This window comes from Opisthocomus hoazin, chromosome Z, assembly GCF_030867145.1.
Source record: "Opisthocomus hoazin isolate bOpiHoa1 chromosome Z, bOpiHoa1.hap1, whole genome shotgun sequence".
Lineage (NCBI taxonomy): Eukaryota > Metazoa > Chordata > Aves > Opisthocomiformes > Opisthocomidae > Opisthocomus > Opisthocomus hoazin.
The window spans coordinates 86397312-86424110 of NC_134454.1; the positions used below are offsets into that span (position 1 = coordinate 86397312).

At 42.2% G+C, this 26799-nt stretch overlaps 1 protein-coding gene across 3 annotated transcripts in view; it reads right to left on the reverse strand.

Annotated features, from left to right (window-relative positions):
* Positions 1-26799, reverse strand: part of EPG5 (ectopic P-granules 5 autophagy tethering factor) — a 59644-nt gene that overhangs the window by 14949 nt on the left and 17896 nt on the right. For 2 of the 3 annotated variants that reach the window (XM_075410834.1, XM_075410836.1), the window contains 22 exons: positions 25492-25646; positions 23905-24045; positions 23525-23689; positions 22190-22312; positions 20367-20626; positions 18547-18687; positions 17685-17829; positions 16627-16824; positions 15968-16078; positions 15064-15183; positions 12882-13048; positions 12455-12682; positions 11132-11255; positions 10071-10212; positions 7813-7984; positions 6702-6864; positions 5964-6106; positions 4200-4356; positions 3175-3369; positions 1881-2094; positions 921-1081; positions 594-801 (listed from right to left, as the gene is read on the reverse strand). In XM_075410834.1, coding sequence (XP_075266949.1) covers positions 594-801; positions 921-1081; positions 1881-2094; positions 3175-3369; positions 4200-4356; positions 5964-6106; positions 6702-6864; positions 7813-7984; positions 10071-10212; positions 11132-11255; positions 12455-12682; positions 12882-13048; positions 15064-15183; positions 15968-16078; positions 16627-16824; positions 17685-17829; positions 18547-18687; positions 20367-20626; positions 22190-22312; positions 23525-23689; positions 23905-24045; positions 25492-25646 — 3633 coding nt within the window. The remainder of the gene's footprint in view (positions 1-593; positions 802-920; positions 1082-1880; positions 2095-3174; positions 3370-4199; positions 4357-5963; positions 6107-6701; positions 6865-7812; positions 7985-10070; positions 10213-11131; positions 11256-12454; positions 12683-12881; positions 13049-15063; positions 15184-15967; positions 16079-16626; positions 16825-17684; positions 17830-18546; positions 18688-20366; positions 20627-22189; positions 22313-23524; positions 23690-23904; positions 24046-25491; positions 25647-26799) is intronic. The other variant, XM_075410835.1, reaches the window with a different exon arrangement.

Consider the following 26799-nt stretch of genomic DNA (forward strand, 5'->3'; position numbering starts at 1 on the left):
CAGCGAACATATTACAGCTTTCCAAACCTGAGTAAAATGTCCTTTGCTTATTCCAACAGTAAATCAGTTCTTCCTGGTCAAATAAAAATTTTAAGTACAAAATGCTTATAAGTAGCTCTGGTTAACAATATGCTTGTTTTAACAACAGTCACAAGCATTTTGCATTGCTTAGATGGGGGTAATGATGATTCACACTTTAAAGCTGCATATACTGATATAAAAGTATTTTGGGGATTTTCTCCAAATCAAAATCAGATCACATCATGCTGAAATTCAGTAGCCCCTCACTCCTAAACCTCTGTTCAGTGAGTTAGGGTTAGGGTCTTCTCTTTGAAGAAAGAATGATCTCTTGATAAAATAATCTTAAAGCAAGCTGAAATGTAAACAAGCTTCCTCCAGCAAGCATAAAGATAAAGCATAAAGTTCCACATGGCTGCTAAGTAGCATCAACATATCCCGCCTGTATTTTAATGTTGTCACCACTGTACAAACGCAGAGTAAGAGGATTTTAGTGTATATTTAAAAGGTCTTTAACAGAGGAAATTAGAGAAACTAAGTGTCTTCTTCAGTAATTTGCTTTTAAGACACATTACCTGCTAGAATTCTGCTACTGCCAACAGGCTCTTGGGCTAAATTGGCAACTTCAGTGTCAATAAGTCGTTTAGTAAGATACTCTAGAAATCTATTCACTTCAGCCATGTAAGGACTCCACTTTGAAAACAGGCCAAAAGTCCTGAAGTCCATCGAAGTCAGACGGAGTTTGCAGAAAGATGTGGAAAGCCATTCCATTGTCTCTCTGACCTGTAAAAAGAAGGAAACTATTAATCAGCTACAGAAAGACTGCACAGTAGTGTTGTTCATCACTAGTGGGCATCTGTTTCAGCCGCAAAACATAATAAATCAACCGGAGAGGCACGCACCTGTTCTTCAGACAGGAGAATTTTTGCAGTGTCCCGCAGTACGGGACTTTCAGTAGTATCGCTTTTCTTGAAGCTTCCCTGTTCAGTCGCTGATGAACCACATCCCAAAGCTTTAAGTGATGCCTTCCAACAGTCAGGGCTTAGAAGCTGCTCTGAAGAGCCTGAGGAGAAAGAGAAGGGAATTGATTTGTGAAAATCAGGAGAAGCATATTAATCTCTATCTCAGCAAGAGTCAGAGAAGGTTGATATCAGAGCTCCCTGATACATAAAACAAAATTCGACAAGGTTTGAGTTTGAAAGCCCCACGTTTAATGGTGAGCAATATCTCCATTTCCCCAGTGTAAGTAATGTAACATTCCCTTTCGGCACCAACATGCTCTATTCTTGGAGAGTTTCCCAGGCATTCAGTACAATCCTGGCTACATATGCATATCAAGAGACAGCTGCTGCCTCTGCACACATGATTTGACAGAAAGAAAGTACTTTTGTTCTCATTTGAGACGCATAGCAGATTACAGGCAGAATCTAATGTCAACCACGACGTTTTCAGCAGATTTCAGTGTTAGTCCCAGGTCTCCGTAATTCCAGTTCTCAGCTTGACATTGAGGGGTGCTCAATAACAAGGATGCTGCATTACAGACAGTGGCATAATTATCAATTAATAAGTGCTTCCGTTAATAGAAACCTCTCCTCCCTCCTTCTCCTGTAATATGGGCTCAAAATCTGTTGTCATCAATATGTGTACTCTGATCTGCAGAAGAGTGTTTCTTTCTAGCAGAGGTAAAATATGTCTAACAAAATCATATCACATAGCATGCACATAACAGTGGATATAGAAACTTAAGGAAGTTTATATCATTATGTATTTGTTGCAATTTAACTCTACTGCATGCAGTTCACATCTTTAACCCAGAAGAATTCTGTATGAAAGGCTTAGTATGCATCGATTCAGATACTCACTTTGCACGAACAATCTTAGGAAATCATTATAGTGATCAGGGAACTGATACTGGAGAAGGTTAGTCCAGTGCTTGCAGAAGATATTAAATGGCATCAGAATCTCCTCCTCAGGTTCAAGGCCACATGCATTGAGAGCCAAGTGAATAGACTCCAGAAGCTTGGTACGTTCAGACAGAGGTGGCTTAGCAACATTTAGCCATTGCGTAAGGTCAAACTAGAACAGAGGACAGGAAGTATTTAAGTAGAAGTTTTAACAGCCACAAGACATTTAGGAGAAAGGAAAAAACGTCGGGGGGGGAATCCTGGAGATTTTATATATTTAATAAAGACCTAATGAATTTGCACCTCATTAGCCCTAACTCAAAACCTAGGTAATGCTCTGCAAAGTTTACAATAAAGCATGTTGCAGAAGTCCCCAAATTTATGAAAAAACGCTCAGCAGGGGCTCTCAGATTCAAAAGATGTGCATGAAATCCCATGCTTCAGTACCACCGCCAAACACTTACAAGCATTAGGCTGGGCTAATTTCTGTAGTCCATAACATTTCAGGTGGAGCTGCAAAGGTTTTGTAGCCTCTAGGCCATCTGTTCAGAGCTGGGTCAGCAGGGACAACGCTGAACACTGCTACTAAGCACAGCTCAGAGTTACACCCAAAACAGACTGCCCTGCTATCCACAGCTGTCAAACCCTCTCTCTGAGTAACTAATAAGGAGAATCAGAGCAATATCAAAGCCTAAGTACAACAGCAATCTCTTCACTGACACCACACGCAGACAGTATCACGCAGCCCTGAAACAAGAGGTGTGGAAATCACTTGCTCTTACCCAACTCTATTTTTTAAGATAGGCAGGAAGGACATGGGAGCCACAGACAGAAGATTCATATACTGTCCCACATTTTTTGCTTGTTTGTATTTTTAAGACACCTGGGATTCACTGGCCATTCTGATTAAGGCCTCTGCAGAGATATCAGGAGAAGAATCCACCGAGAGCCTCCTTTAATTTCAGGAGTAACAGTACACTAAGAGTAAGCCCTAGGAAGCACACACTGATACTATCCAGGCTAGGAAAAGGTAGTTTAAGCTTCCTATTTGCAGTTGCATCCAGTCCGTCTTGAGCTTAAATACAACACATACCACTCGGGATGAGAACACAGATCCTATGGGACCTGTCAATGTTATTTTAAAGTACCAGATTTGCACCTCTTTCTTCCTTAGCCTAAAGTCAGTCTTTAGGGAAAGAACACCCACAAAAGCAACCCACAAACCAAGACGCAGTATTCATGAGTACTTTACCTTTGTCAGCAGCATGAAGACAACATCACTGTTTTCCTCACTCAGAAAGGCTACGACTTTTTCATATAAAGTCACAAACTCACTGGGAGAGGCAACAGGAGTGAAGTAAGGAGAAAGGAGAGTACAGAGCCTTCGATTCTGCAGGATCGTCTGGAGGAGACGTTTGCACTCTGACTTGGTCCCACTGATGAACACCTGAGGAAATTGGGAATGGTGAGAAAAATTGCCCAGTATCAATCTTTTGGAAACTATACCTCTTAAGAGCTTTTTGTCAAGACAAGCACAATTGTGGTCCTTTTTTAACAAAGGAAAGTTTTCTCAAGAACAACAGACTGTATGAGACCAACATCAACTAAATACTGCTGTTCCATGAGATACAACGTAAAATAATCATGTTTCCCTAGCACACTTAAGAACAGCACTTGTGACCACTCACGTTGTCTAAAAATACCTAGAAATACAGTTTTTCTGATGGAATAGCAAAAGAAAACAAATTCTGATTTCAGCAGCCTGCCTGCTATTAGGAAAAAATTAAACAGAACTACAGCCACGAAGAGCTTTTCAGCACTTCAGCTGTTCGAGGTGCTTAATGACTGCCTCACATGGAAACAAATTGCATCTAAGAAACTAAAAAAAAAAAAAAAACCTGGACCCAAAGCAGAGGCTAATGCTATCTCAGAGCAACCACATAATGATTGCTGTGGGGAACACATTACCACCACCAATAAGCACTTATGTTCTCTGCCAGCAAAATTCTGCCCAAAAATCCAGTCTACCTTAGCATTTAACTAACACAGTGAGCATTTACTAGTACGACGCAGGCACATCCAAGCAACAGTTTTTATTTTTCTTATATGCAAGCTGAAACTCCCCTAAAGACTCTGTATATTACACAACTAGTCCAAAGGAAAATGGGATAAAAGCTTAGAAGTGAATTTTCAGGCTTCTGAATGTTTTAGACCCCCAATATCAGCAGGCAATTTGGAATAAGCATTAGGCATCCAAAAATCAGAGAAAAAACTCACTTGGCCTAGAATCTCAATGCAGGACGTGAAGAACTGCCTTGTGGGAGGACTGCGTTGAGTTTCATCACACACATATTCCACCAGTGTAAAAAACAGACTAATTCCAACTTTCTTAATGGCAGGCATAGGCTGCACCTGGTAGATATTTATTAAGGCCCTGCAAAAAAAAAAAAGTAGACTAAATTTATGTATGAAAAAAAAATCTGTTTCTTACCAATATATAGGCGTGAGATAGGTATTTGTGGTTAACATGATAATCAAGCATGGGTTCACCGAATCACAGCATGGTTGAGGTTGGAAGGGCCCAGTGGAGGTCATCTGGACCAACCCCTCTGCTGCAGCATGGCCACCTACAGCTCGTTGCCCAGGACTATGTCCAGATGGCTTTTAAGTATCTCCAAGATTGGCAATTCCACAACCTCTCTGGGCAGCCTGTGTCATGCCTCACAGTAAAAAACTGTTTTCTGATGTTCAGAGGGAACCTCCTGTGTCTCATTTTGTGCCCACTGCCTCCTGTCATGTCACTGGGAACACCTGAGAAGAGCCTGGCTCCATCTTTCTTTGCACCCTCCCTTCACATATTTCCATACATTGATAAGAACCCCCTTAAGCCTTCTGATATCCAGGCTGAACAGTCCCAGGTTTAGCTCAAGTACTTTTGCTGCCTGAAATGGGTACCTCCAAACCTTAGAAAGCCTCCATAATCGGAGTCAGAAAGTGATCATCAAAATATTTTTAACAGCATAGTTCAAACAGATTATTTCTCCCTGAAATAATGTGTTCATCATGTTCTTAGGCCATCTCAACTATATTTGTACTGCAACAAAATTTACCTCATTTTACGTAACAGGCTCAGCAATAAAAATTCAAACAGAATAGATCTTTTCTTGTGTATTGCCAACTAAATGCCATCTTGAGCTCAAACCTCCACCTTCACTGAGTCTGAATTAAAACAACTGAAGGGCATGCAACTCCACAAGATGTAAATCCCACAGCTCATCCACGGAATTGTTCAGATTAATGATCAAGAATGAAGATGTAGAAATAGTAACCAAATATTTCCACTTGCACAGTGAATACACTCTGTAGGAAACCAACTACACTCAAACAAACCCAGCAGAAATCTAGAAGATTTAGAAGCATGGTGTTGCAAAACTGGACCTCTGGGATGAACTCTAAAAGGTCTTTAAGAGGAAGAGGGTCTTGGACTAATCCATTTAATCATCCTGCCCAAAATAGTGGTATTATACAGTCCTCTTCCACTGCACAACTTTCTTTTTTCCCACACATTGAAAAGCTATTTCAAATTTTCACTCGCTATTAAAGAACCATGCCCTGCACTAGAACAGGGGAAAACATACAGAGAGATACTAAAAACATCTAGTTTAGCCTGTGGCTGAGACAGCAGTGGTACAAGTTTGCCACTTCCTAAAGTTTAACGCAGCATCCCTGTCATCACTCAGCGTGCTTTTGCAGGGTTAGAAGGGCTATTCTAATACACAGTACAATAAATTGAAGTAGAAAACAATACTGTGTGCCTAGTGGGGGCTGAATGACCAGTAATTAGCTCTTCAGACAATACACAGAGTTATTCCTTCAGAAGTCTGTGTCACAAAGATACAGGTCTCTGGATTCCAGCTCTGTTATTGACCCAAGCTGATAGGCATTACGAAAACCACACAAACAGGTTCCACATTTTAACCCCAATATACAGAAAAAGAAATACGAAGCATCACTATCTAAAACATTGTCTGAACAACCTACGTTATAAAATTTTCCACATGTACTGCTGCTTCCACAACACCCAGAGAAGGTGGCTTCGTAGCTTCTGCCTGCAGTTGTCTCACGTCTTTACGCAAAGCATGAAGCTGCTGGCTCACTGCTTCATTTTTATGTTTCCCTTCAAACTAAATGACAAAGAGACACATATTCATTTCACAATAATATTTTTTGCTAAAATTCTTCAATGTTACACCTCTTTGTAAAAATGAAGCAGAGCCCAGTAGGAGAACTCTGAATATAGATGGTTTTCCCCTGAGAGTTTCGATCAGATTTAGTACATCGTGTCTAAGCACATATCCTTGGTCATGTTCCTATTTAATTATCCCACGCTAACATAATTCACGTCTTATGTAAGACTTTCAATCCACAGTTACTGAAACTTAGAGGGGATCAAGAAAATCATACACTAAGCAACACGAGAATATTTCTATAAACATTTTCATACTTCTATTCCTATCAGTGAGCATATTCCCACACTCACACATCGCAAAGTAGTTTAGAACAGACACTATGAGTAAAACAAATTTTATGCAACAACTTATTCTTCAGCTGTTGATCTGCATCGCCTTTTGAGTATTACATATTAGGTATTTCAGATAACTATAATGTGTGTATGGATTTCTCTGGTCAGCTGCTACCACTCCTGTACCCATTCAGTCATTTCACATTCATTATCCATGTCCAACAGCCCCAAAGCAGAAATGATGCCATATCTCTAACCTGGACTGTTAGAAGAGCTGCTCCCTGGCAGCCTTTATTGGAAGTTCCCCGGCACTCCAAACGAAGAGTGATCTGCTCTTCCCGATTGACGTAGAGCTTAGGTACTGTGTCCAATATTTCACTATTGAGAGCAACATGCTGAGACTCCCAGAGAGCTGCAGTTCTGAAAAGCATTTTATTAATAAAGTCACCAAAATCTTTACTGAAAACAGTAATGCTAACAATTTATAAGCAAGAGAAAAGAGTCTTCCTGTGCTGTACAAAGACTGGTGACACTTTCCTGGAAAATGTAAAACATTGTTAAACGAAATTGAGTTAAAACTTCAAAGTAACAGCACTTCAAAGTAATAAAAAAAACAGGTTCCTAAGAACAAAACTACTCAAGTCTGCACAATTGCTTTTTAATTATTCACCATTACAACCTGGAGGGAGATGAAATACATCAACCTCCGTAGGAAATGCAATTTTCCACCAGAAAAAAAAGCTGGACTGTGGGATGCTTCAGTCAACAAATAAAACAACGACCTAAAATAGCTGCTGGAATTTACTTTAGATACATCCTCTCATGGGCTTAGCAAGTTTTGTTTTGGTTTATAATACTGTTATTGAATTACATTGGTTGAGAACAGCTATAGATTCATCAGCTGAGTTGGAAAAATCATTCAGCTGGGTTCTCTTAGTAAGAACATTAAAAACAGAAAGGCTCTTTCACTCACAAATCTAAATAGTCCCAGAAACCAGACTCCTCTCTTGGGTGTTCCAATGATTCACACTGTAGCTACTACATTAGTGCAAAAGGGTTAACTTCTTGTCAACAAATCTAGGCTAAAGCGAGGCTTTATTTTAAGCAGTATGCCAAATGAGAAAAGAAACTGTAGCTGTCAGTTGATGTAATCTCAGACATTGGATAAGACTTGTGTAGTCTTAGCTCAGTTAAAGGAGTGGAATAACAACATGATAGCCAAGAAAAAAAAACAAAACACTGAGACAAGAAGCAGAAGTCAAGCACTGACAGTCTTGTGCTAACACCACAAATTAGGCTGCTGTAAAGGGCACCTGAAGCCACTGCTAGACACACTAGTGAGGCAGAAGGAAAACAGCTACATCTTACTTGGCATGTCGCTGCAAGATGTTAAGGTCCACGCGCATGAGCTGAATTGCTTCTTTCTGACTTATTAGACTGGCAGAGGAAATCACTGGCACAGGAGCTTTCACCATCTGGAGTGGAAGAGGGGGCTTGGGAGTATCAAACTTCTTCAAATTATTTATTATCCTCTCTTTGGCTAGAAAAGAAAGCAGAAGCAAGTTATATTAACAAGAAAAGTTTAGGAGGAACTGAACAAAAAAATTTTTTTTTTTTTTTTCAAGAAACATTTTTAGCAGCAGACTAATACTTCTCAGGATTCCTCCCTTTTCCTTAAAAAAAAAAAAAAACACACTTAACTAATCTTCCTATTTTTGTTACAGAATCACAGAATGTTAGGGGTTGGAAGGGACCTCTGTGGGTCACCCAGTCCAACCCCCTGCCGAAGCAGGGTCACCCAGAGCAGGCTGCACAGGACCGCGTCCAGGCAGGGCTTGAATATCTCCAGAGAAGGAGACTCCACAACCTCCCTGGGCAGCCTGGGCCAGGGCTCCGTCACCCTCAGAGGGAAGAAGTTCTTCCTCATCTTCAGCTGGAGCTTCCTCTGCTTCAGTTTGTGCCCACTGCCCCTTGTCCTGTCGCTGGGCACCACTGAAAAGAGTCTGGCCCCATTCTCTTGACACCCACCCTTAAGATATTTATAAGCATTTATAAGGTCCCCTCTCAGCCTTCTCTTCTCCAGGCTGAACAAGCCCAGCTCCCTCAGCCTCTCCTCGTAGGAGAGATGCTCCAGTCCCCTCATCATCCTCGTAGCCCTCCGCTGGACTCTCTCCAGTAGCTCCTCATCTTTCTTGAACTGGGGAGCCCAGCACTGGACACAGTACTGCCGATGGGGCCTCACTAGGGCAGAGTAGAGGGGAAGGAGAACCTCCCTCGACCTGCTGGCCACACTCCTCTTGATGCACCCCAGGATCCCATTGGCCTTGTTGGCAGCCAGGGCACGCTGCTGGCTCATGGTCAGTTTGTCATCCACCAGCACACCCAGGTCCCTCTCCACAGAGCTGCTCTCCAGCAGGTCCGCCCCAGCCTGTACTGGTGCATGGGGTTGTTCCTCCCCAGGTGCAGGACCCTGCCCTTGCCCTTGTTGAACCTCATCAGGTTCCTCTCTGCCCAACTCTCCAGCCTGTCCAGGTCTCGCTGAATGGCAGCACAGCCTGCCAGTGTATCCACCAGTCCTCCCAGTTTGGTGTCATCAGCAAACTTGCTGAGGGTACACTCTAACTCTTCATCCAGGTCGTTGATGAAGAAGTTGAACAAGACTGGGCCGAGTACAGACCCCTGGGGGACACCACCAGTTACAGGCCTCACACTTTGTTGACAAAGTGTATTTCAGACAGCTAATTTTCATTACCATCTCCATCACATAACATTAAGGTCCAAGGCTCTATTGCATACTTTGTTTCCTCCAGCCACTCCCATCTTCTACCTTTCCATTTGTCCTCTTACCATCCCATCTATTCCCCTCATGTGACAGCAGCTCCCAGACCCAGTCTAAGCCAAATGAATCTTCCTTTCCCCTACAATTCATCCTTGCCTCTAGCCCTATCAGCTTCCAATTCCAAGGCATGCTCTCTCTCCAGGTCAGCTCTCTCCTCCTGCAGATTCCCACTCAGTTCCTTTACCCAAACAGTGCCAATTCACCTATGAAATTCTTCCAGTTTCCTTCCATTCCCTTCCTCCCCTTTTTTAATCAGCCCCAAAAAAAATCCAGTCTCACCATACCCTTAACATACCTGCCAGGACTACTGTCCACTTCTGTGCTAGAACAACCCTTCCATCGTGCCAAAATTCCAGGGAAAGGCAATTCTGAATTTTGAATTGAAAGCAACAAAAAAATACCAGAGACAATCTTTCTGGTTTCAGTTACAGTGGTTTTTGCATTTGCTTGCGGTTGTCTCTATCGGAACTTTGGGAAAACTCAGCCTGCCTGGAGCATGTTCTTTGCAGAGGAATCTCTGGGGAGCTCACCCATGAAGCTCTAGGCACAACATGACCTGCTGTTCTATGACGTGGCAAACTCAAAGCCAAAAACATCAATGTTAGCCTCGCACAGGGGCATCTTAGTGATAACACCATGAAAACTCCATGTAAAATACTGTACCCACAGAAAACAAATTGTATTAACGCCTTTATCCACAGACTTCATTATGTTCCTAAAGAAAACAGGGCTTCAATATGCTAATAATTCTTTCTGGCCCAGCTTTGTTAACAATCTTATCTCTTACCTGATAAGGGGTTGGTGAAATCTGTTTGCCCTGCAGAAACACAGGTTGTATGTGATTCAAGTTGAACCTGCAGCCAAAGGTTTAGAGCTCCCTGAAACTCATGGTGTATGAGTTCAACATTGACATACTCCATCCATAAATCCTAAAGCACAAAAGAACTAAATTATCATTCTCATTTTGGTCAGTATCCTATACTATGCATCCATCCCAGTAGCTGGGGAACTAAAATACATACATGAAACTAGACTTTACAGTTTGAAGTCTTAAGAAAATTATTACTCGGGGGGCTGGGAGGGGAGAAGAATCTATGTTGAAGATAAAAGCAGCAGAATTTTTACCACACACAAAGAGAAGCCACTGAAAAGCATCTGTGACACTTAGAGAAGAAATCTGACAAGCACATCCAGTATAATTTCTAACAAACACAAGAGAAAGGGTACAATTATTGAAACTCTGTTCCTAGAATAGGAACAAAGAAGGAACTAAGACATTCTAAAATATCATGGCATGAATAACTGTAATTAGGATAAAGCAGGCTGCATTTCCAGTAGTCACATACACTGGAGGAATAAAAACAAAGGAAGTATAAGGGAAAGGCTTTCCAAAAATCAGGAATTTTTTAATTTTACCAACCCTTTAGGCTTACTGGACATAATAATATACACTTCTCACTCAATAACATAATATTTGAACATCACACATTACAGGCTACCAACATTAGCAGATTTCAGCTTCCAGTCTTTTGTTATTTAAAGCTCCAACTTCAATATTTCTCTACAATTATCTTAGAACATACAAAAATTACAGAACAGTACAGAATAATGACTGTACTCTCATTAGGCAAGAAATCTACTCATGTGTCCTCGCTCAAATACAAAGTAAGGTAGTTTTGGAAAGCACAGGATTTTTTAGGAAAAAACAGTTAGAGCTGAGAAGGTATCATACATGCTGTGTGCAAATTGAAAATCAGTGACATCAAGTCTCCCACTGCTTCTGAGGACCCACTTTAACAAGTGAAGCGAATTTTGGATCCCAGATTGCCAATGTCATTGGCACTTCACCTGTTGATTCTGCATGACTTTGGCAAGTCTATGTGCATCATATTGCTTCGGTAAAGAAGGAATGTACGCGTCTCCTTTCTGGAAACTCTCTTCTTCCAACCACAAAACAAAAACATTACATAGCCTGAGAAGACAAAAAAAAGAAATACATGTGAACTTTAATTGTATGCATGGGTGTATTACACAACTGTCTCATTCTGGAGTTTAGAGTTAAGGCAACAAATCATGCTACATGGTAACACGGCTCGAAACAGATATTTCAGATGCTTTGTGACCAGTTTACAAAGTGTCAGTTCAAAGACCAGCAGTGGAAAGCAGCCATTTAGAAAAATAACACAGACAAACAGGACAAATGTTGAAAAGGAAAATACTTTTGCAAATTAGCACATGACCCAGGACTGGAATTGTCTCTTATGTCATGGAATCTCACCTGCAGCCCCATTCAAAAGACCAAAGGAAAAAACAAGAGTACATTTGAGCAAGTTTGGCTCCTCACCCCATGACCTCTCTGAAGTCCCTGCTCCAAAAGGTCACACCTGAGCTGAGTTACATCTTTTCATTTCTTTTCAGACTCAAACTCATGGCTGTTTTATTCTCATTTCCTCACCTGCTAACACTGTGCTTTAACATAAATACACCTCTTTCTTCAGCTGACTTCATTCTCCTGAGTGGTATAATTGTACCATCCAAGACTTCCTGACAAGGAAGAACTAGAATGCCATTAGATCTTCACACTATGCTATTAAATATCACTAGCCAACTCCTGTTTTCTATATCAGTGTCACTGGTAAAAAACCTGAACTAGTCTAGTTCCAGACATCAGCCTTGAGAATCTATCAGTATTTTCCCTCCTCTCTAAGTGATCATTCAACTTCCTGAGCATAAGATTTACTTGGCTGTAAAGCAGTCCGGTCTTCTGCTGGAGTGGGGAACTCCTTTGAAATGAAAGGCTGGAAATATTAATCAAGTTACACCTAGTAAGCTAGCAACATACGTACTGGTAGCAGATATGTCTAAACAACAAGTATTTTACCAGCATGGTGATGCTACTAACTAAGAAGCAAAGCTCTCCCTTAAGGGCACTGACAGCTCTATCAATGATGTTTTATTTTTAGTAGCAAAATCAGCTCCCTCTCAAACAAAACAAGTTCTATCAACAGGGGAATGGATTCAACCACAACTATGCATATAAGAAGCACCCACAGTACACCTAGGTCACCCAAGGGGCACATCCCTTCACATCTCCCACTGCTAAGACTGTGCTCTAGTAGTTTCTCAGCTGGTTGCATTGAATAAAATTGAACTGGGCAGGCTTTTTTTCACCTGACAAGTTCCTTATGCAGTTCTGGTGAAGTCAGGTAATCTGGTGAGCTGCTCGCCTTCTCTGGTGATCTGTCACTGCCCTCCGCAGGACTCTCCATTCTTAGTGCTTTACTGGCAGCATGGTGAAAGTCTGCCACCTCTATCAAGCGCTGCTTCATTTCATTTAGTAAGTTAACATGAACTGCACTCTGGAAAAAACGTCTTCCAATACAGCCATCTACAGGTAATCTAAAAGTGAACAAAAAATCACAACAACGTCTCATTGCGAGCGTCAAATCAGCATCTCTGCAAATACATTGACTCTTTAGAGAAGTTGCTGGTACCCACTGCTTTCAGGTATAGCCTTAGATTGAGGCACTTAATCTCACTTGCAGTGCAAACTTACCACTGCTCACTAATCTGCTAGAGCCCTTATGATCAGACTCACCCATACTGTGGTCCTGGTCGGTGAAGGTAAAGGAGGAAGAATTTCTGCCAGATTAGTGGCATGAGAGGGTGATCAGCAGGGGTAGCAAGCGCCTGGTGAGCCCAGCGGTAAATCATGAGCCTCTGAAGGGAAGGTACAATGGGCAGCTTCAGATGGGTCTGTGCTTTCTGCAGAAAAAACAATTTTCAGACAACTGTTCTAACTGTTGTTCCCTATAACAGGCTGTCACAGCTTAACCCAAGAGATTAACACAGCATGAAAACTCAGCAATTACAAAGGAGAAGACTTTGGAAACATTCACACATCTTAGGAAAGAGCTGCCCATCTTACGGTTGTGCTGGACAGCTGTTAGAGAGCAGTGCTACACCCCTGATGCTGAAAAAAAGGTAGCATGAATGGAGGAGCTAGCTTCCTTCCAGAATTTCTACCTAAATTTCGGCAAAGAACCTGAAAAATCATAGAATCATAGAAAGTTTTGGGCTAGAAGGGACCCCTAGAGGTCATCTTGTCCAACCCCCCCACAGCGAGCAGGGACACCACTAACTAGATCAGGTTGCTCAGAGCCCTGTCCAGCCTGGTCTTGAATGTTTCCAGGGATGGGGCCTCCACTACCTCTCCAGGCAACCCGTTCCAGTGTTTCACCACCCTCATTGTAAAGAATTTCTTCCTTATATCCAGCCTAAACCTACCCTGTTTTAGTTTAAAACCATTACCCCTCGTCCTGTCACTGCTGTCTCTGCTAAGAAGATTGTCCCCATCTTTCCTATAGGCTCCCTTTAAGTACTGAAAGGCTGCAATCAGGTCTCCCCGCAGCCTCCTCTTCTCCAGGCTGAACAAGCCCAACTCTCTCAGCCTGTCCTCATAGGAGAGGTGCTCCAGCCCTCGGATCATTTTTGTAGCCCTCTTTTGGACCCGCTCCAACAGTTCCATGTCCTTCTTGTGCTGAGGGCTCCAGAGCTGAACGCAGGACTCCAGGTGAGGTCTCACCAGAGCAGAGTAGAGGGGCAGAATCACCTCTCTCTCGACCTGCTGGCCACGCTTCTCCTGATGCGGCCCAGGACACGGCTGGCCCTCTGGGCTGCCAGTGCACATTGCCGGCTCATGTCCAGCCTTTCGTCTATCAGTACCCCCAAGTCCCTCTCAGCAGAGCTGCTCTCGATCCTTTCATCCCCCAGCCTGTATTGATAGCGGGGATTACCCCGACCCAGGTGTAGGACCTTGCACTTGGCCGTGTTGAACCTCATGAGGTTCACACAGGCCCACCTCTCCAGCTTGTCCAGGTCCCTCTGGATGGCATCCCATCCTTCTGGTGTCTCAATCGTACCACTCAGCTTGGTGTCATCTGCAAATTTGCTGAGGGTGCACTCGATGTCGCTGTCCATGTCATTGATAAATATATTGAACAGCACCAGTCCCAGTACGGACCCCTGAGGGACTCCACTCGTCACTGGTCTCCATCTGGACATTGAGCCATTGACCACTACCCTTTGGCAGCGACCAACCAACCAATTCCTTATCCATCGAATGGTCCACCCATCAAATCCATGGCTCCCCAATTTAGAGAGAAGGATGTTGTGAGGGACCGTGTCAAAGGCTTTACAAAAATCCAGATAGATGATATCCATTGGTTTTCCCTTGTCCACCCTTGTTGTTACACCATCATAGAAAGCCACTAGGTTGGTGAAAATGCCACCTGACTAAGTTGCCTGGCTAAAGGAGAGACCTGAACAGTCCTGAGTGTCCTGGAAAATAATTCAGCAAACACAGAAAAAAATAAAGCCCAGACTTCTGCAAAACTTGGATCATCTGAGAAATACTCATTGAAATACAGGCACATCTTCCCACCTGTATAGCAAGAGTATCAGCACCCCATATCTCAGTGGTATAGAATAAATCCACTGAAGATCATGAGGCATTTGGATGATCCAGAAAATCATGTGAGAACACTAATTAATGACTGAAGTTTTCCATATATAATGGTGTATGAAAAAACAGGTATTTTCTTGGTAGTTTTTGAATGTTCACCATCCCCGAGGTATATTTTCTTCTGGAAAGCCAGATACAGCATTAAGTTATGCATTTATCCCAGTAAGAAAAAGCACATAAGATAGAAACTAAACAACACAAGGGAACACTTCTCTACAGTAGTTCTGTCTAATAAAAGTAGACAAAGTTCTCTCACCTTCAAAGCCTGATCAGGAGTTAAATCATTAATAACCAACTCCCCCTCCACAACCCTGCGAAGCTGTGAATCTTCTTCAAATATTGACTCCATATTTAACACCGTCCATGAAAACCACACCTGCAAAACCAGTAACAGCAGAAACATAGATAACAAAATGGCAGGGGTAGGATCAGGAAGCTTCCTGTTTTCTTAGGAGGAACAAGTCTTTGCCAGAGTCTCATTACAAAGCTCCAAAAGCACTGCCGCATCTCAACAAGAAAACTGAAAAACAGTTTCCTCCTTATCTACATTCAAACATTCTCTTTGCATTCTGTATATTCTTGAGAAAGCAGTGGGAAACAGGCACAGCTGACAGAATTATCCAGTGGGTTCTGGAGGAAACAACCTACTCACACACTGTAAAATAAGATCTCCTCTCTCCCACCTGCACTACACATCTCCAGCTGGGGTACTGGCAGGTTGGTTTTGTTTTTTTTTTTTTTTTTGAATGAGAAACATGCTTAAGCAGAGACAAAGCAACTAGTATTCAAAATACTTACCAGAAAAAACACTCATCTAATGTAAGAGTCAGGCTTTACATATTTTTTCTCATTAAATATACTGAGAATAATTGAAGATTAGAAGAAATCTTTACTAATAAATCCTATTACATGAATTCTTGGACACAGATCAGACAAACTTCTTCTGCACAAAATGTTCATGCTCCCTTTAGCGTAATAAACCCACAGCATTCTCTTAGGCTAAGTTCGGGTTTTATTACAAGAAAACTCACAAACACAGGGACAGGAAGAAAGAGGCAACAAGAGAAAAATCTGCAAAAACCTGCAAAAGCAGAAAAAACCTCAACACCTACATACTGCTTATCCCAGGGGTGTTCACCCAACACCATCATATGACATACCTGAGAGGAATTGGCATTGCCTTCAACAAAGGAAGGTGTCACATTGCCTGCCACAATCCAGCTAACAAGTGAAGACAGCAGACCTTTGTCACAATGATAGCCCAAAGCATTCTACATGGAAACAAAAAACATTCAGGTTTTTTTGTAGGCAGCCTAACAGATGATTTACAAGCTACAGGTATGTCACTCTGCCTTCATTCAGGTTCCTTTCCACCTCACATTGCTACTTCCCAACCTTAGCTCAACCACTTACCACTGAAATGCCTGCTAGTACTTTATTTCTTTTTTGCTGAAAAGATTCTGTTATAGTGACAGCATCTGTTTTTTCAGGAGAGGATGCTCTATTTTTGTTCCAAATACACTATCAAACATTTGAAATGCAAAGACCACAGACCAAAATACCATGGATAGAACTCAAGAATGAGACCTGTGTTCCAAACAGGTTTTAACTCTTCTTGTTATTATTATTCAAATATCAGACATTTCACTGATCCTGACATACCCGGAAACAAATCAGATAACATAACCCCACCATCACTCATCATCATCACAGTTTTTGTTACGTTTCAGGAAAATTCCATTCACATCAAAATGAGAACGAGCAACACAGGAACTGACCATTCACTCAACAGCCACACCATTACACCGTGCCCATTTACCTTGTGTTGTTGGTAAAGCAGCTTTTGTACACAATCCTCTTGACTGTACTGAAAAGCAGCTCTACATAAGTCATCCAGCAAGGAGAGCGTTGCCCGGTCCCTGTGCCACAGCTGCTGGCTGGTGAGGACCTGAACCCAGAACTCCAGTACTGCAGCTGGTCCCACTCCATTTGGCTGGTCACTTCGAAAAATGTGAGTCTGCAGATTTAAAGGGTAAAATTATACAAGAGACTGCAGCTTCAATTAAAGCTTAAGAATTTACTGAAGAACTGTTTAACTTGCATAAGGCTGTAGGTCTATCTTTAAAATAAATAATTTACAACAATGCTCTCTATGCCTATGTAAAAACAGCTTTGTCATCTCCAGCCTCCAAATTTCTGCAGATTCTGCAGCCTGGAGCACTAAGCATCTTGTGCAATCAGCAAAAACAGACACAAAAGCCATAAGCAGGACCCCTGTGACATGCAGGTATAAACAGCACCTATTTCTGAAGTGTGGCCTGCTGCTCCTGCACCAGGACTTCCCAGAGCAGGTACGTTTCCCTTTAGGCCTTACCCCTCTCTGACGTTAGTGGGCCTTAGTTCTTGACCCCTCTGCACTTCAGAAAAAACAATAAAATACTAATTTCTTAACACAGGAACATTTTTTTCATGGGACGGCCATAAATCCATGGTCAAAAGCAAAGCTTTCAAACTTTAATGTGCCTGCAGCATTTTTCAACTAACGTAAGTGAGAAAGTAGTGCTGCGTATTACATTCCATGTTCAGGCAGTTTTGACCTGGTATTAGGAAATGTGTTTCCAAAGAACTCTGGAAGGAAGGCACATATTGATGTTAGGTCCGTCATCACCTGCACTGCCACATCCAGGCAAGTTTAAGTGTAAGTATTTCAGGAAACCAAACCCAACTACTCATGCTCGATGGAGGGTACTCCATGGCTGCAGAACTGCCAGATTCAGTATGGTTTCTAACCTTAAGCACCAACTCAGTCAAAAAAAGTTCAGTTTTTAATGCCCCCCCCACTCCGCACTTTTTTTTTTTGGTATGTACTCTTCTCACCTGTATCATACTACTGAGCAGCTTAACATTTTCTCCATAGCTCCCTCCTGTCAGGTGCTGTGTTACTTTATGGGTAACCTGCTGAGTCACGCCTTGAGGGACTCCACTGTCCAGATGAAGGAATAGTTGGACGTAAGATAAAAACCTAGGGATGTCAACAAGTTGAATTAATTCTAAAATTTCTCATACTGCATAATATACAGAGAACCTGCTTCTAGTGAATTTAAAACCAGCTCAACAGCGCTAACGATGCCCATGTACAAGGATTTCGATTCACAACCACTCGGTAGATTTAATTGCTCCATTTTAACCATATCATAGGCACAGTAGGAGCAGTTCGTGGCAGAATGTAATTCCACGCAGCTCATCAAGACTGAATACAGTTCTTGCTCCACATCAGCACCCAAATCTAGCCCAAGAATTGTCTGAGTCTGCCAGGATGCCCAAGCCAAAAGCACGCTCATTTACCAGGACAGACAGCTGAGATCCAACACTTTGGAACACTCCCAGTGGCTCAGCTTCCCAGTAATAACACAGTTATATAGTATTGCCTGCTTATCTTTCTCACTCGTTTAAACACAACAGCTACTTGTCAACACAGCTGTCTGAAGACCACTTCTGTGGCGCAGCAGCAGCATCAGAGACGAATGTACACGTGAGGTCAGCAGGAGACACTTCTACAGCTACCTCCCCAACCACAGTCAAACAGCAGTTCGGCAAACAAAACAGAGGTACTTCCCCACCATCTGCATCACACTCTCACTGGATGCAAAACCCAGAATGAAGCCTGGTAAGTATAACAGTTAAGATTAGCTTTCACTGCTCTTCACCAATAGGTGTATTAGGAACATATAATGCTTACGGTTCATTCTTCAGGAGATAATACTGGCAAGGGTAAAATAAGGGTAAAATTTTATCCAGCACATGGACTACTGTTCTCAGGTATCTAGACTGGACGAGTACACCCAAAAGAGGGATCCCTTCGGCACAGAACTTATCAATGCTGTCAAAAAAAAAAAAAAAACAGAAAGGAAAAACACATTGACTATCAGTAGAAGGGGAGACAGGATGCTGATTTTGGGGTTTTTTTTTTTTGTGAACTGAGATGTAAAGACATTCATATCTTTACACTTGATCTTTGAAATCCTAAACAGCTAAATCCACAGGTTTTCTTCATCGGCTGCAGAGGTCATTCAATTGCTGACAGATTTGGTAAGTATTTCCTGCCATTCTGCAGATTTGTGTCCTGTCTTCTGAAAAGAGATGGGGGTCTTCATCCATCGAGTTTCAATCAATTTAAAGCTCAGGGTTCTTGTCTGACCTAGCCAACCAGCCTCCCTCTCCAAGCAAAGGAATAACCTACAGAGGGAGTTTCATCTTACCTAGCTTTGACATCTCCTCAGGATGGCTGACACTCTGGACATCTTTCTTCATTATGTACAGATGGAGCTCGGAGGGTTTGCTTACAGTAGGTACTTAGACGGTTGCCATCAGCCAAGACGAATCCTACTCTCACTGTCCAGAAAACTCACTAGCGGCCACTTATTTGGTACGTTGCTCTGCACCAAGTTTTGCTAACTGAGAAGGGTTGCACATTAGGGAAAGATGTTCAACATTAATCCTATGTCTACTGTGAGGTCGTGAAAATGAAATATTATATTACATCACTAGCACACAGTACAGGGCTTTTTCTTCTACTTGTTAACATAACTGGGCTTGAACTTTTCCATGGGGTAAATACCAGTGTTATTGTTTAGACAGGAGATGGATATCAAACAGTTCTTTGCCAGGACACACAGAGTGGCTGGGAGGGCTGAAGGAAACCACTCAGAAGAGGTTCCTTGTTTTTTGTTCCATGCTAAAAGTCATATAAAAACTCCCACTCTCAAACCAGAATACCTTCACAACAGCCTCAAGTTACTCCAGCGCTTTGAAGAAGCACGTATGTATCTATGGCATAACCTTAGCACCAAGCAATGGCTGGGGAAGGAAAAGAAAGCCAAGACCATTTTCTAAAGAGTAAAGTAATATTATATGCGTAAAACCAGTTCGTCAAAATGTTGACTATGAGTAAAAGATAATTAAAGAGATGACAGATGCATGGAAAATCGACCCAGGAGAGACAGACTAATTCACGCCAGCCTCTGTACTTTAATCAACCAGTACATTTTATTATGTCCAAGAACCTTTCCTGCAAACCAGCTGAAAGCACTGGAAAACACTATGTTGGAACACAGTCAGGGCTAGGAGGTTCAGTATTAAGGTTATAAAGTTTTCTCTTTATCATTGCTAGCATGAGTGGTTTTATTTCTCCTCACTGTTTTCTGAATGCTCCTGCAGCCCTGCTAAAAAAGTCTACCTGCAGAACAACCCTTTTCCACAAGTGTGGTTAAAACCTCTTCCTGTCCGTGGCAATCAGGATAACCCCTCAGTTCCAATACTGTTTTTAATTACCATTTTGACCCTAACAGGCAGAAGGCAAAAAAACAGTATTAGCAAAACAAAAGAAGTGGCAAGTTTTTGAAGCCACAGTCCGTGAAAGACTGCTCAATTGCTTGCACCAGAAGTCTTTAATTCTTTAAAGATGCATAAAGATGTTAACAGCCCTCAGCTCCTCATCAGGTAGGCTGCTCAGTCACTGGGGCCATCCATCCAAGGCAAACATGAAAAAAGCACGCTTACCTGTGACCAAGCTTGGTCATGGCCAGTGCCAGGTAACAGCCGAGAGGGATGCTTGCTTTAACAGCCTTCAGGAGGGGATGAAGCGCAACCGACTCCATCATGTCGAGCACGCTGTCAGACGCAAGGCCTGCGTGCCAGCCATGCTGCGCGCCACGGTCATTTCTGTGAAGCTTTAACCTCAAAACCAAACCCCATGCCCACTGATTGAAGGAAGTCTCTGGTGTTTCTCCGTAACGAACAATGCTGGCCAAGTAGGAGACCTGGAACAGAGCAGCAGGAACAGGAATGAGAGGGAGCGCAGCCATACTACGGCACATATGGCACTAGTCTAGCACTTGGGTCAGCTTGGATGCATTTCCTCTTCTACCACAACACCGTGACACAAGATCTGAGCAACAGTAGTTATTTTTCAGACACACCATGTAGCACCACCAGTTAAGTTTATCTGAAATCTCAGTTTCTGTTGCCTTGATTTCCACCACCACCCCTCTTCCTCCACCCATCCCTTTTGGTAAAGGCTATGAACCTATTCTGTTCGGCTAAAGTTTTCCAAACTAGATTCGGTCTCTGATTAAATTTTATTTTTACTATGTTAAAAAAAACACACACACACACAACATTCCGTAATGTTTAAGACTGCTAGTAAAAGCAAAACAAAAAAATATATATACAAAACTAACATCTGTCAACAAAATGCCTAACACATGGCAGCCTTAGAAAGAGGTCTGTAACGTGGACAGGCAGAGTCTCTGTGTGATGTACATGTGTCCACTATCATGAAGACCCTGTCCACATCAGAAGGAATTCTAAGTCTTTGGGAAAAACTACTGTACGTGATCTGACAGACCAGTATAAATTGCAGAGCTGGGAGTCAATGCAGATATTTCATCCTTCCCAAGTGGGGATACAAGAACCTAAACATTATTTTCTCTCAAATTCCAGTTACAAGCTCATGCAAGTCAGGACAGATTCACCAATACAAGCGGTAACCAAGGCTGAAAGAGGCTTAAAAAGAGAACTCATCTAGCTGGCACAAGACAACAAACCATGATTAAGTAGTGCAGAGAAGCGAGTCAGAAAAGAGCAGAGACAATAAGGAACATTCAGAGTGTGGGAAGACTGGGAAAAGAAGCACAGGGGAGGAGGGGAGTAGAAACCACTGTACAAGAAACACTGAGAAGGCAAAGCACAACACAATGCTAAAAGCTCTGAATAAATAAATAGAAGCATCTTGGATTGACTATCCAAAAAAGGGATTTTTAACCTTGATCTATCTTTCCATTCCCCTTCTGTAACTTAGAGCCATACCTTCCTCAGTCACCAGTGTGCTGTAAAATCAACGTAATAAGTGTTTGTAGGGTGTTCAGGCAACACAACACTGATCACTACTGAAAAGCTCCCAAAATCTTGAATCTTTAAATAAGGTAAGGCTAAGAGCTGGAGGCACAGGAAGGACGTCTCTTCTGCTCAGCAGTAATATTAAGTATCCTCTCATTAAGGAAACACTGTCTAATTCTGCATCAGTAATGGATGCTTTGGAAAAACAGCTGGCAACTATCCAACTACAGGCTGGATAACGACACAAAGCTACAAGAGGGTCAAATTTAAAATGTCTATTTCTCATATAGGTGTTCAATGTATGTTTAACAGTACTATCAAATAGCTCTGTGGGTGCAAAGAATACCGAGAGTTGGTATATTATGATGTTCTAGTAGTACCAAGTTAGCATAGCTTTTAAAAAGAAAAGAGAAACAAGGTCTTGCCCTGCAGCTCTTCCTATCACTATTAATAAGCTATTCCCTTTAATTCTGAAGCAGGAATACCTGTTTTATGCTTTCAGAAAGCAGCCCAGCATATGGTTTCTGGGAGAGATACTTCTGATACGCTTCGAGGACCATCAACGCAACTTCAGAATGGACAGCTGGGTCCAGATGAAGAGCACCCTGCTAAAAACAGAATCGCATCACAAAACTTTGCCTCATTTAAAAGGTGTCTACAACTGTATCATTCCATCACACTACAGAGAAATAAATCTTGATTTGAACAACCAGAAAGAGATTAAGTATTGTAATAGATAGGCAAAATCTTGCCCAGTAAGAAAAATCTCAGCCCAACATTGAAGAATCGTAAGTTCACACTGAGCAATACAAAGCTCAACAGCTAGCTTATCTCCAGCCAGAAAGGACCATAATCATTTCTCAAGTGCTTTTGGTGACTTTACAACAATTAATCCAAAGATCCATAGACGGCATTTTAAATCACATAGTACAGACACCGGAAATCTTGCCTTTAAAAACAAAACACAAAAACATTTTATGGTTTTTGTTATCAAACTTTGTAATCCCTTTCATCATTTGCCACATTAAAGGACTATTTTTTGCCCATATCAAGGGGTACAGACATGACACAGCCATTGCATAGCAAAGACCTCAGTTAATTCTCCCTACCACTCCCTTGTTTTCATGCATCATCATGAAACAGGAAGAAAAAGTGATCTTCATGTACATGTATCAGCACAAAAAGAAGAGCTGAGTATGATCAAATGCACAGATTACAATACTAAAATGGATCACTCAACACATGCAACAGAATTTTTCCCCTCATCTATTTCTGTTTCTCTCTGAAAAAAACATTCACCCTCCACTGGATCCTGAACTGATGGAGCTCCTGGAATGACCCACTCTCTGGAATATTTTCCAGTCATTTAAGTAGTGTTCAGGGCTTTCAAATCTCGTAATTTCAGCCATTAGTTTTCTTGCATTGTGAAAAACACACCTGGACATCAGCCCGCAAACCACAGTCACACCAGTCTCATACACATTTTTTGGAGGATTCCTCTATTTCTGCAGCCACAGATATCTTAAGTGACTCACAAAAAGTGTCCTGTCAGCTGTTTCCTCTTGTTTAGAGAAAGGAAACTCCACTTAAATATCTCTTTTATTCTCAGTTGTAGAACTACAAGAAAGCAACACAAGTAAATCCTCAGGCAGAATGCTGCAAACAAAGGATGGAAGTTCCCATCCTATGCCATCAAGTGTACAGCTATCATATAGAAGCACGCAGTTAACTGTTTTCAGATTCAGTTATAGTCCCAGATTGAGCAACACTTCTAGTCTGTAAAACTGACAAAGTACAGGCCTCCCGTTTTTAATACATACATGCTCACCAAATCCCCAGTTTAGCCCTTCCAAGATAATGCAGGCTAGTTTATTCTCCACTGTCGTTAGACTGTAATTTAATAACCAGTCACGAATCAGTGCCATCTCAGAAGAAGAAGGATTCCACAGGTGCAACGGCAGTTCTTTAAACAGATATAAAGAAACCTTCGAGGGCAGAAAAGAAGAATGCTAATCAATAAGCAGTATGGAACAATAATCAGCATTACGTCCTTCTGTCTTAAAGAGTGGTATGATCAAAAAAAACATGGACAGGTCTTTAACACAGTCCATTCATACCGAGCCTTATATTACAACGCAGTCTAATACGGCCTCTGGTTTTAACCCGGTGCCTGCTTTAAGTGATGTATATTAGCACTTACCATCCCAACTTTCTCGATGGTGTCTCTAACTCGATCCAGCAGTACAGAAATAATCTGTGTATGGATGCTGGCAATTGCTCCCAAGAGTTCTCGACCAACTTTTGAAAATGTCTCTCTTGTGGAAATACTAACATAAGACACCTGAGAAGATGAGCAGAGAGAAGCTCGTGGTTACGACTGACCTTCACTGACACCACAATAAAACATTTTTTAGAAAATACAGAACCAAATTGTTCTTGATGATCCTGGACAAAGCTGCTAAGTGCCGATATTAGCACTGAAACTGACCACCCTACAAGATAAGGAAATTATGTCACACTACCAAAAAAACAATCCAAAACTAAACATAGGAACACCACCACCACACACACACTAAAAAACCCCAAAAAACCATACACACTGCAACAGAAAAAACACCACACAAGAAATTTCAGAGCTACAAGTCAGACATGCACAAGAAAAAAATAAAGCAAAAGAAATATTTCTACCCTCAGCAAGTTTTCTGACAACACCTAGCTGTGTGGTGCAGTTGACACACTGGAGGGAAGGGATGCCATCCAGAGGGACCCTGACAGGCTTGAGAGATTCAGCAAGGCCAAGTGTGGGGTGCTGCACATGGGTCAGGACAATCCCAAGCACAAATACAAGCTGGTGGATGAAGGGATTGAGAGCAGCCCTGAGGAGAAGGAGTTAGGGGTGCTGGTTGACGAGAGGCTCAACACCACCCAGCAACATGCGCCAGGAGCCCACCAGGCCAACCGCGCCCTGGGCTGCATCCCCAGCAGCGTGGGCACAGGGCGAGCGAGGGGATTCTGCCCCTCTGCTCTGCTCCACTGAGACCCCCCCAGGAGTCCTGCATACAGCTCTGGAGCCCTCAGCACAGGACAGACCTGGAGCTGTGGGAGCGGGTCCAGAGGAGGCCCCAGCAATGATCCGAGGGCTGGAACCCCTCTGCTGTGAGGAAAGGCTGGGAGAGCTGGGGCTGCTCAGCCTGGAGAAGAGAAGGCTGTGGGGAGACCTCAGAGCAGCTGCCAGCGCCTGGAGTGGCCCGCGAGAGAACTGGAGAGGGGCTTTTGACAAGGGCACGGAGTGATGGGACAAGGGGTGATGGTGTTCAATAGGAAGAGGGAAGATTTAGATTTGATGTTAGGAAGAAATTCTTCCTCACGAGGGTGGTGAGGCCCTGGCCCAGGTTGCCCAGAGAAGCTGTGGCTGCCCCCTCCCTGGCAGGGTTCAAGGCCAAGTTGGACAAGGCTTTGAGCACCCTGGTCTGGTGGAAGGGGTCCCTGCCTATGGCAGGGGGTTTGGAACCAGGTGATCTGTAAGGTCCCTTCCAACCCAAAACATTCTGTGATAATGGTTTCATCCGTTTCATTCTAGCTTGGTCTGCAAAAGAGCAGTTCTTTCTCCCAGAAAAACACGCCCTTCAGAATATTTTAATTCGATACTAGGTTATCAACCTCAGAAGCAGCACTTTTAGTTCCTTGGTAGAGCAAACTACAGAAGCCATGAACATTTCACACTTTTCAGTTATAAAGAAAAACAGCACACTCATCGTCTTCCTGAATGAACCAGTAGTGTTCTCACCTCATATATCTCCAGAACAATGATTCTGATAAAATCCTCATCAACATCAGCCCGCTTAGTTTGTGCCATCTGAGCAAATGTGGTGAGCAGACAAATTTCTTCTGAGCAGTTCATTGATCTGAGATACTTTTCAAAATTTTCAAGGTGCTCTGGGTCTAGAAAAAAGTCACACGAAAGAAAAACGATAAAAGAAGTGTTATAGTGACATACATCATCAACATTTATTTATTTATTCACAGTCCCATGCCAGAGAAGGAATCGGTGACAGAGGAATTATCATCGCTGCAGATTTGTACGTTAGTATCCTCTCCTCCCAAGTGGCTGGTACCAGCTGCTTTAAAATAAGATGCAAGAAACAGCATAATATGCAGTGAGTCCACAGGATTTAGTAAATGTGCTAGTAACTATATAATTAAAGCTAGAACTGCTTCAAGAACACCTGGAATTCGATTTTTAATACTATTTTAACTATGCAATGTCGATCATCCATAGGTAGAACTGCTTGAATCTTTTTGCTGTTTAAAAATGTTATCAGGGTTTTGGCTTCCATTACATATTGGAGCAATTAATTCTACCGATTAAGTCCAAATTACATGTAAGGATTCTAGTTTTAATCAGCACACAGTCAAGAGAAGATTAAAACTGAGCCCATCCAAGCACAGCAGAGAGCTTTTGATCAAGTTGAGGGACTATGCCCGTTCCAAATACCATGATCTCAAGCAGCAATTACACTGGGGAGATCATTCTATACCAATTACAAATAAGAATACTTCAAGCATCTAGCCCTGGGCCTAGATTATGCCCAAGAGTTACAAGGAAAGATCAGCTTCAGTTTCTCAAACTAAATACAAGAAAAGTACTGAATGCACTTGTTTGGAAAGTATCTCAAGAAAACAGAGAACTGAAGTTGCACAGGACAGGAAGGCTAAGAGATGCTTTCATTTGAATTCAATGCAGGTTTCGCCTTTGCACCCAACAGTGAGATGTTGCCAAATACAAATAAACATTTCATTCCTCATAGCAGGGGACAACAGGAAGGTCAGGGTAGAAAAACATCTGTACAGGACTTCAAAATATTTTTTATTTCTTCTAAATAACTTGAAATAGAGTCTGTGCAGCAAAACAACCACTGAAAGCTACATTTGAGCTGTAAAATGGAGAGTGGTCTGCTTCCTCTGAAGCATAACATGCCAGTAAACACTGTTTACAGTGATTTTATCATAGCAGTTGAATATACTGAAAAAACACTCATTGTGGCACTCGACTACTTAATCTGCACAGGCACGTGCTCAGCATGTTTGTGATTAA